Genomic DNA, 9591 nt, shown 5'->3' with positions numbered 1-9591 from the left:
GTGTCAGACTTGGATTCATAGGCAACAAGTTATGAGTGTGTATTATCACAGGAGATTTTCATGTGGAGACAGTGGTAACCAGGGAGATTGCTATTGAGAGGCAAGTTCTGAAGAACAAAATTTCTTTCTATGCCAAGGTCAGAGAGGTGCACATTGAAGAGAATCTTCCAACATGCATCTCATCTACTTTTACATTGTAGCCACACAGTGGTGGAGGACCCAAGCCAGAGTTCTTAACAAGGCCCTCAAAGACCCCCTCCTTGAGGATGCCCATCCTGACCCCCTGTTTATGGTGGAGATGAGAATGAAGATGAAGTTGATGACTCACAGCAGGGACCACCACAAGGAGGTAATCAGCAGCCTCCTAAACCTCCTCCTCCTGGACACCAGATGACTTTTCAAGGAGTCCAGTAGCATCAACAATGGCAACAAAATCATCCTCATCCTGGAAACAAACAAGGACCAACCCAGTCAGAAGTTAATTGGGAGCTTCCTGACACTTATCATCCTGCAAAGCCCTGGACATCACCTTCATTTTCCCAAGTGGATAGAGTATAAACTCTTCCCCAGCTCAATCTACCCCACGTCTAGAATTCAGGGGCAGCTGTGATTTAAGCTCACTCTCCAGCAAAGGCCTTAACTCTTGTGCTTCTCATAATTCAGGGTGCTAACAAATCATCTGTGAACATGTTGAGGACATGGTCATGGAACCCATTTCTAGATATGTATAAATATTCTTGCATCGTGTAGGATGACCCTTTAAGTTCTCCAAGGTAATTCTGATTAGAGGCATACTGCACCAAACGTCTTTTCTCCCAATATTTACTGAAAGTAACTGCTTTGTGAAGACCAGCAGTGTTTTCTTTTGGTCCTTGTCTCCTTTCTCAGACTCAGATAATTTCACATTTACTGTACCTGTCACCAGGACTAATCAGTTTTATCTCTCATTGGACCTCTCAGTCCAGAATCCCTGCTACATGAATTCAAGTCTCTGCTGCCAAATATAAGTTTGATTTTTCTATGCAGTTTTGTAAATCAACTTATGTTGTGATAGAAAATTCAAAAGAATAGAGATACATGAACTAAATCAGGAAAGCCTTATCGCACCTCCTCACATCTACCAACATGAGTCTGGATCATTAATTTTTTTATGTATTCTCTTGAAAACATTTAGACCCATATAAGCACATGCCTCCATTTTGCTCTATGTTGTTCACATCAAGTGTCATATGTTACAATACATTCAGAGCCTTTCATCATTCTACCATTGTCCTTCCTTCATTCCAACCTGTTGTTCTTTATTCTTCATTCTAAATGGAAATCCTTCTTATTTTTGAACTTTTATGGCTTTCTTTCTAAAATTCCCATGTATCCATTCCCTCTGTATCCTTATCTATTAATTTGAAAGGACATGAAATATTCCATGAAGTTACTAACCCTAATTTCTCTAATTAAGCCTTGGTAATATGCTTATTTAATGCGAGTATTATGGTTCATTGTTGCAGTCATCCTCTATGTAAATATAATCATGAATATTTTCAAGAGTATCCTCAGAATTAGTAATGTGGAAATAATAGTATCATTTTTATTGATGCATCATAATTATACATGACATTAGAATGTGTTGTTAAAAATCACACATAAAACTTGTTGCGTTTCAATCTTTATACTTCCCCTTCTAGGAATAATCTTTTATTCCTCAGCTTATAAGCAACAATGTAGAGCAGGCTCCAGGCTAGTTGGCTAACCAGAGTGAAAAAAAAAGAAATCAAAAAGGGAAGGGTAAGAAAGTGAAGCAGAGGAATTGGGCTGTCCTCTGCAGGGCTTCAGTTGATGCCAGGCAGAAATTAGAAAACTCCTGCATGTCACATCTTCCCTACAACCTTCCCCTTTTGTTTGTTTCAGAGAGTGAATAGAAAGACAATGTCCTTCGTTAATAGTATAGATCAACAAAATAATCAGTATGCATTTTCTGATTACTGTCTCTTTCTGGGGAATGTGAGGGTCAGAGACACAATGTAAAAACACCCTGGACCCCTCTCATGGATACTTCCAGAAAGCTTCCCTTCCTCTTCGTCCACAAGTCAGGTGTAATTATTGCAGTGTTTCCTGCATCACTTACTTTTCATAAGACAAGTGCAAGCTTTAAAAGTCTTGGAAAACATATGTACTAAGGTGCTTGCAAATTTTCAAATAATAAGGGATATAGAATATCAGTGAGGCATTTGCACAGGCTGAGAGGTTCTATACATTTCCAAAACCATTGTTCCCATTTTCCAATTATGGGGATGTAAATTCAGACACCTTTTAACTAGAACCCAACTTTTCTCTCCTCATATTTATCATTGCTCAAATCTGTCCCTCTCGAGATTCCCATGTTTCTTCATCCAAACCTGTGTGAATCTGGTATGCAGGCAGTAGGGTGGATTTGTAAAGACCTGAAACCTGGGGATCTTCATACATAACTTTTAGGTTTTTTTTCCTGTCTCTGACCATCATGAGGCTTATAGAATAGAGCGGTAGCTGATAATAGTGCACCATGATGTATCAGGCACATGAGAATTTTATACAATTTCTTGGGCCAATACCAATGCCAACATCAATACCAATCAGATGAATTTATAAGACTCAACAAAGTTGAAAAGACATATCTTATTTCCCAAGAGATTATAACCTATTGAAAATTCTAAGTATTTCATATAATTATCCATTTGTTATTTTATAAAATTTTAATTTATGATTTAATTATGTATTTATTATTTAATGTGGGATCTTGCTATACTGGTGAGGATGACCTTGAACTCACACTCCTCCTAATTTATATTCCCAAATCCTCAGATATAAAATGTGGGAACCAATGCCCTGTGAATCCTACTTAATTTTATTTCTTCTTTTTTTTTTAATAATGAGAAAATAAGTTAAATCTGACCTGAATCTCCACACTTGAGGAAAAATAATTTAATGTTATTAATTAGACCCAGGACATGTTTATTTTGGGCAGACAACACAAAGAAAGATGGGTGATTCAGATGTAGAAATCTAGATTTCTGTGTTGGCATATTTTATTTGTTCATATTTTTGATTTTGTCTTTTGTGTACTGGGCATTGAAAAGAGCATCACTGTACTAGTGAATTCAACTCCAGCTCATTTTATTGTGTTTTCAGACAGCACTTGCTAAGCTTCCCAGTGTGTTTTGCAACCTATGATCCTCTTTTGTGCATCCAGATTAACTGGGATTATTCTACATCAAGACAGAGTACACATTTCAGACAAGACCCTTGCTAGAGGGTGTCCACTCACCTAGGGCTCCCAAAACTTCCTGCTGTGGCCTTGCTCAGGGCTTCAACCACACTCTTCTTAACTGACAGATGCTCTATCAGTGCTCTGTTGCCTCAGTGTGGTTGTGTCTGGTGCATTCAAAAGTGATATTTTTCTTTCAGGAACACTAGCCGCTTTCATGCATTGCTGATATAGGAAAAGGGCAGGAAGAGTCATATTTGGAAGAATCACCTGCTCTCTGCCAGGACCCACTAAGCCAAGGACAAGGATGACTGCCACCAGACTGCAGCATCCATAGTTGTTCACATGGAGCGGGAGGAACCTCAGGCTGGCTCCCCCCTCTGCTCTCTCTCTCTGTAGCTCCTTTCCCATCTAAAGATCAACAGTATATCATCTGGTGAGGACCACTCATCACAAGGTTCTGTTCTCATATTGTGTCTGCAGAAATCAGGCTGTCATGGCAGTAAATAGAGGAATGTGCCAGGCCAAAGCAGCTCTGCTGTGTCTCCTAAAAAACCCATTAGCCGAGGGACAATGTCTCTTTTTTTTAACATTATCTGCAAAGGATTTCCAACTTGTAATATACACACCATCACCCCATATAAAATATATCCAAATATATGTTTTTACATTGTAGCCACACAGTGGTGGAGGACCCAAGCCAGAGTTCTTAACAAGGCCCTCAAAGACCCCTTACTTGAGGATGCCCACTCTGACTCCCTGTTGATGGTGGAGATGAGAATGAAGATGAAGTTGATGACTCACAGCAGGGACCACCACAAGGAGGTAATCAGCAGCCTCCTAAACCTCCTCCTCCTGGACACCAGCTGACTTTTTAAGGAGTCCAGTAGCAACAACAAAGGCAGCAAAATCACCCTCATCCTGCTTTGGCCTGGCACATTCCTCTATTTACTGCCATGACAGCCTGATTTATGCAGACACAATATGAGAAGAGAACCAGGTGATGAGTGGTCCTCACCAGATGACATACTGTTGATCTTCAGATGGGAAAGGAGCTACAGAGATATATACATATACACACACACAGACATATATATATATATATATATATATATATATGTCTGTGTGTGTGTATATATATATATGTATCCACCAGCCTGGTCACCTTCTAAGAGTTGCTCATATCTATCACGAAGCTTCTTTTAGTTTGCTCTGGAAAAAAAGTGCAGAAAAAACACTCACATCCACAACAAAGGATCCAGTTGTACCCACTTGATAATAGACCTCTTTACCATTTCCAATCCCATACCTCTTCCTGCCATACCTCCAAACGAGCCCCTCAACTTATCACCAGTCCTGCATAACTGAACACTTGCACACCCCTGGAGAGGGTCTGAAGGGATGAGATGCAGCTGGTAGTACAGAAGGGTTTAGATTGTCCCTGATAAGGGTGAGCAGGTAACTACTAGAGAGCACAATGAATAGCAGATGGTACAGCAAGTCATGCAGAGACTTGTCAGAAACACAGTACCCTGCTTCAGAATTCTTCAATAAAAAAATGAAACAGCTAGTGAAGAAAGGAATAAAAGTTGATGTTTAAGATTAAATAAAGGAATTCTCCCAAAATGAAGGAGGGGGGAAACATAAGATGATAAATAAATGCAGGGAGGATGTTTCAGAACACAATCAATCACCTATTTTTGTGAGAGTAGGGATGATGACACTCAGATTATTGCAAAGGATGTTCCTTACTGTGAATACCAATCTCAGACAACCAGATAGAATCTGACTGTAACACAGAATGTGAATGCAATGAAATTGAGACTTCCAAGGGGCTATGAGCCTGCCCTAATAAAGTGCATAATTATGCCTAACCCATTTTTACTGGAAGTGATAAAGAACACTGTGGAAAATGGCAATGTTTTGAACAAGTGTGAGACTGTGGAATAGCACTGCTGATCTTGGAAATGTGTATTGTGTTTGACTGCTATGGGAATTTCACAGAGTATCATCTCAAAACTTTGCTTTAAATCTACCCAAAGATATGAGTGAAAACAGAACATTTTAGGCCCATGTGTGTTAGTACAACATCAAGACTTCCCTCATAATTGCCAGTCCTATGATATCTGGGCAATTTTATGGGTTCTAGCAGGCTAAGGGTTAATGTTTCATTACCACGTTTTCATGTGTGGCTCCTGACTGATCAGAGATCTGAGGAGAAATACCAGTAACTCATCAAACCTTCACAATATTCAATACACATAGGGACTCAAACATCTTCATTGACTGAGTTTGGGTTTGAAAAACACACGCACCAACCAAAACACATTGCAAATGAGGTCATTGTTGACACAAAAAAACATGTGTGCAGTACAACTTCCCACAAACACATTTACAGTAGAAGGACAGATTCATAGTCTCATTAAAGAGACAAATTCACATAATTATGGAACTTCTGTTCTAATATTGGTGCTGATTGTGAGGACAGTTTTGCTTCAACACTGTTGCTCAACTCACATGCCGTACCTCCTAGAAAGGACATACTGACAACCTCCTGTCCACCCCATCCTGCTGGGCTAAGGTCCCAAAAAGAAAGCAAGGATGCAAGACATCCTTGTGTGTCAGCTGTGAGGTCACCCAGCATGGAGTTCAAAGGCACCACTGTTCTGCTCCTCTTTATAAAGGGAATTGTCAGGCTTCTCCCAGCACAGATTTTGGAGCAACTGCAGAACCAACTCCAAGATGCTGGTGGTCCTACTCACAGTGGCCTTGCTGGCCCTGAGCCCAGCTCAGAGCTCAAATGAAGGTAAAAGCAAATGGGGATTGTAGGAACTTCTGTGGTTTAGAAAGCCACACTACAGTGAGGGAAGGGGAGGGAGGGAAGATTATGAGGACAGTACAACAGAGATTTTATGAAAACTGTAATACTGCATATAGCTTTGTTTCATGCCAGGGCTTTAGACTTTAGGTAAAGTTGGAACATCCCTCTAAATTTTCAACTAGAAGCATGGAGATGTAAGTTTTGCATTTGAAGAAAAATTGTTCCATGTTGTCAGAGATGCAAGGAAGGTGGGAGACTGGCACAGGGAAGCCTGCTGTGGAGACATTATTGTGTTCCAAGCAGACAGGCTACAGGCTTCCAGGTTCTAGCAGATGCAGGACACAGGAAGGAGAAATCTCAACATCAGAGCTATGTCAGAGACAGAGATCCAGAGACTACACTGGACTCTGCCTATAGAGAGGGAGCTAAATATCAGGGTCCAATGTTTCATTTATCTCTGACTTACAATCAGGATTTCAATGAGCTGTGTGTACCATGTGGGCCTAAAAGTGCATGGAAGATTTCCATACTCGAAAAATGAAGTGAAGATGCACTAAGGGTTTAAAAGAGGTGGACAAAAACAAAATACCCACTTGTGATATTGAAATACCCAGAACTCTTATCATATATTAACCTCCCTTTTTCTCAGCATCAGACAGCATGGCTGAGTTCACTTAGAGGGGGTCCAGGTTGTGGTTGGAAGTCACCTATCCCCCGAGAACATGGGTGACCCCTGAGATTGGTGACTAACTTTTCACTTCATCTGTTCTTATTTCCTAGAGGTCAGCTATGAAGGCCCTTCCACTCTATCAACAGGTAAGGCCAGTTCATCCTCAGTTGACCTTCTCCTCCTTTTCCTCAGGAAAGTTCATTTCAACAACCTCTCCTTACCATCATTTTTATTTTCAGGAACTAATGGAGGTCATTTCCCTCAATAATATAAAAAAGCCTTTCCAAAGATTAATTCTGGGGAAAATGACCAGAACTGCTAGCATGATAACAAAAGGCAGAGTTAGGCTGTTGCCCAGAGAGAAAGAGTTTTTGAGAGGTGACAGAAAATGCAAGTGAGCTAATCTACATCTTCAGTGGTCATTCAGTGCTTCCTAAATCCCCTGGATGATAGAACTCTGGAACTAAATGCACAGAATTGTGTCTGTGTACCTTGTGATACTGTGGATCAGTACTTCTAGAGGATCAATACATGCTACACGGTCTAAGCCAATTCCCTGTGGCCCATCACCTTGGGTTTCCTTCACTCTATTATATGTTATCAAGGTTAGTGTAGGTCACTAAACGAATACATGTCTCCATTCAACATGTGGCTTACATGTCTGACATGAATTCATAGCCAACAAGTTATCACTGCAAGCAGAAGTAAAGCTGGTAACATTTGGATGTACAATTTCTTTGCTTTGTTTGGCAACTGGAAGGTATCAAAGATTTCCCTTAATAGAAATTCAGAGGAGAAAAACTTTCAAATCTGGGTAAGAAACAGTCCACGTGATGAGTATATCAGTTAAGAGATCTCCCTGTGAGGAGGAAATGGAAATGGAGGTTAGAGTTGAGAGGCAAGTTGTAGAATAAAGAGTCTGTGTACCAAGGCCAGAGAAGTGCCTGCTGAGGTTCTTCCACCAGCCATCACATCTGCTCTTGTGCTGTACTCACACAGAGTTTGAGGACCCAAGCCAGAGCTCCGAACAAGTCCCTCACAGACCACCTCCTGGAGGACGCCCACACAGACCCCCTGCTGATGGTGGAGATGACAATGAAGATGAAGATGAAGGTGATGACTCAGAGCAGGGACCACCAGAAGGAGGCAATCAGCAGCAGCCAGGTCGTCCCCCTCGTCCTGGACAGCAGCAGGGACCCCCCCAGCAAGAAGGCCAGCAACATCAAGGTCGCCCTCCTCGTCCCGGACAGCCACAGGGACCCCCCCAGCAAGGAGGCAAGCAACATCAAGGTCACCCTCCTCGTCCTGCACAGCCACAGGGACCCCCCCAGCATGGAGGCCAGCAGCAGCAGCAAGGTCGCCCTCCTTTTCCCGGACAGCCACAGGGACCCCCTCAGCAAGGAGGCCAGCAGCAGCAGCAGCAAGGTCGCCCTCCTCATCCCGGACAGCCACAGGGACCCCCAGAGCAAGGAGGCCAGCAACATCAAGGTCACCCTCCTCCTCCTGCCCAGCCACAGGGACCCCCCCAGCAAGGAGGCCAGCAGCAGCAGCAAGGTCACCCTCCTCGTCCAGGACAGCCACAGGGACCCCCACAGCAAGGAGGCCAACAACATCAAGGTCACCCTCCTCGTCCTGGACAACCACAGGGATCTCCCCAGCAAGGAGGCCAGCAACATCAAGGTCACCCTCCTCCTCCTGGACAGCCACAGGGACCCCCCCAGCAAGGAGGCCAGCAGCAGCAGCAAGGTCGCCCTCCTCTTCCCGGACAGGCACAGGGACCCCCTCAGCAAGGAGGCCAGCAGCAGCAGCAGCAAGGTCGCCCTCCTCGTCCTGGACAGCAGCAGGGACCCCCCCAATAAGAAGGTAATTGGGAGCTTCTGCCTCATTTCATCCTGCAAATCTCTGGGCATCACCTTCATTTTCCCAAATGGATAGAGTATAAAGTCCCCCCCAGCTCAGTTTACCCAGTGTACCCTAGAATTCTGGGGCAGCTGTGATTTAAGCTCACTCTCTAACAAAGGCCCTAATTGTTGTGCTTCTCAAAATTGAAGGTACTAACAAATCATCTGGAAACATGTTGAAAGTACAGGGTCATGGAACCCATTTCTAAATGTGTATAATCAGTATTCTTGGGCAGTGTAGGATGACCATTTAAGTTCTTGAAGGTGACTCTGATCATCTGTCATCCTGTACCAAATGTCCTTTCTGTCAGTGTTTACTGAGCATGGTTGCTTTTGGGGGGCAAAAGCCCTTTGTTCTGTGTCTCCTTGCTCAGACTCAAATGATTGCCCATTTTCTGTTTCCTTGTGACCATGAAAAGTCAGTTCCATTAACCACTGGCCCTCTCAGTCCAGAATCCCTGCCATGTGAATTCACCTCTGTGCTCCTAATTGGACACTTGATTTTTATATGCGTTTTGGCAAATTAATCTACACCTGACTGGAAAGTCTAACTGAATAAAAAAGTGTTCAACTGAATCAGCAATGCACTTATCCTACCTCCTCATAACCTCCACCATAAATCTGGATCATTAATTTTTTTGTATATCCTCTTGGAAATATTCATACACATATAAGCACATCTCTATTTTACTCTACAATTTAGTGTCATTAAATTCTACTAGAATTCTGAGTCAGCTGTGATTTAAGCTCACTCTACAATTTAGTATCATAAATTCTACTCAGATCTCATTGTTTCTCTTTTCAAGAACCATATTTTATAACAATTTCAGAGCAGTTCACGAGATACACAAATCATTTCACCATCGTCCTTCCCTCATTTTTTTCTTCCTTTTGTTCTTTTTTCTTCTTTCTAAACAGATTTCTACCTTAGTTTTTGAATTTATCCACTTCTTCTTCT

The 9591-nt window shown here is 42.3% G+C and overlaps 1 protein-coding gene across 1 annotated transcript; it reads left to right on the top strand.

Annotated features, from left to right (window-relative positions):
- Positions 1–5958: 5958 nt before the first annotated feature.
- LOC144364934 (uncharacterized) lies at positions 5959–9209 on the top strand. Its single transcript, XM_078015235.1, has 3 exons — positions 5959–6047; positions 6843–6878; positions 7732–9209. The coding sequence occupies exons 1-3, from the start codon at positions 6042–6044 to the stop codon at positions 8665–8667; spliced, it is 978 nt and encodes a 325-aa protein (XP_077871361.1). The 5' UTR covers positions 5959–6041; the 3' UTR covers positions 8668–9209.
- The last annotated feature ends 382 nt before the right edge of the window (positions 9210–9591 follow it).

The sequence above is a fragment of the Ictidomys tridecemlineatus genome, chromosome 6 (assembly GCF_052094955.1).
Source record: "Ictidomys tridecemlineatus isolate mIctTri1 chromosome 6, mIctTri1.hap1, whole genome shotgun sequence".
Lineage (NCBI taxonomy): Eukaryota > Metazoa > Chordata > Mammalia > Rodentia > Sciuridae > Ictidomys > Ictidomys tridecemlineatus.
Note: the sequence above shows the minus strand (reverse complement) of the source record. Positions and strands in the feature narration are given on the sequence as shown.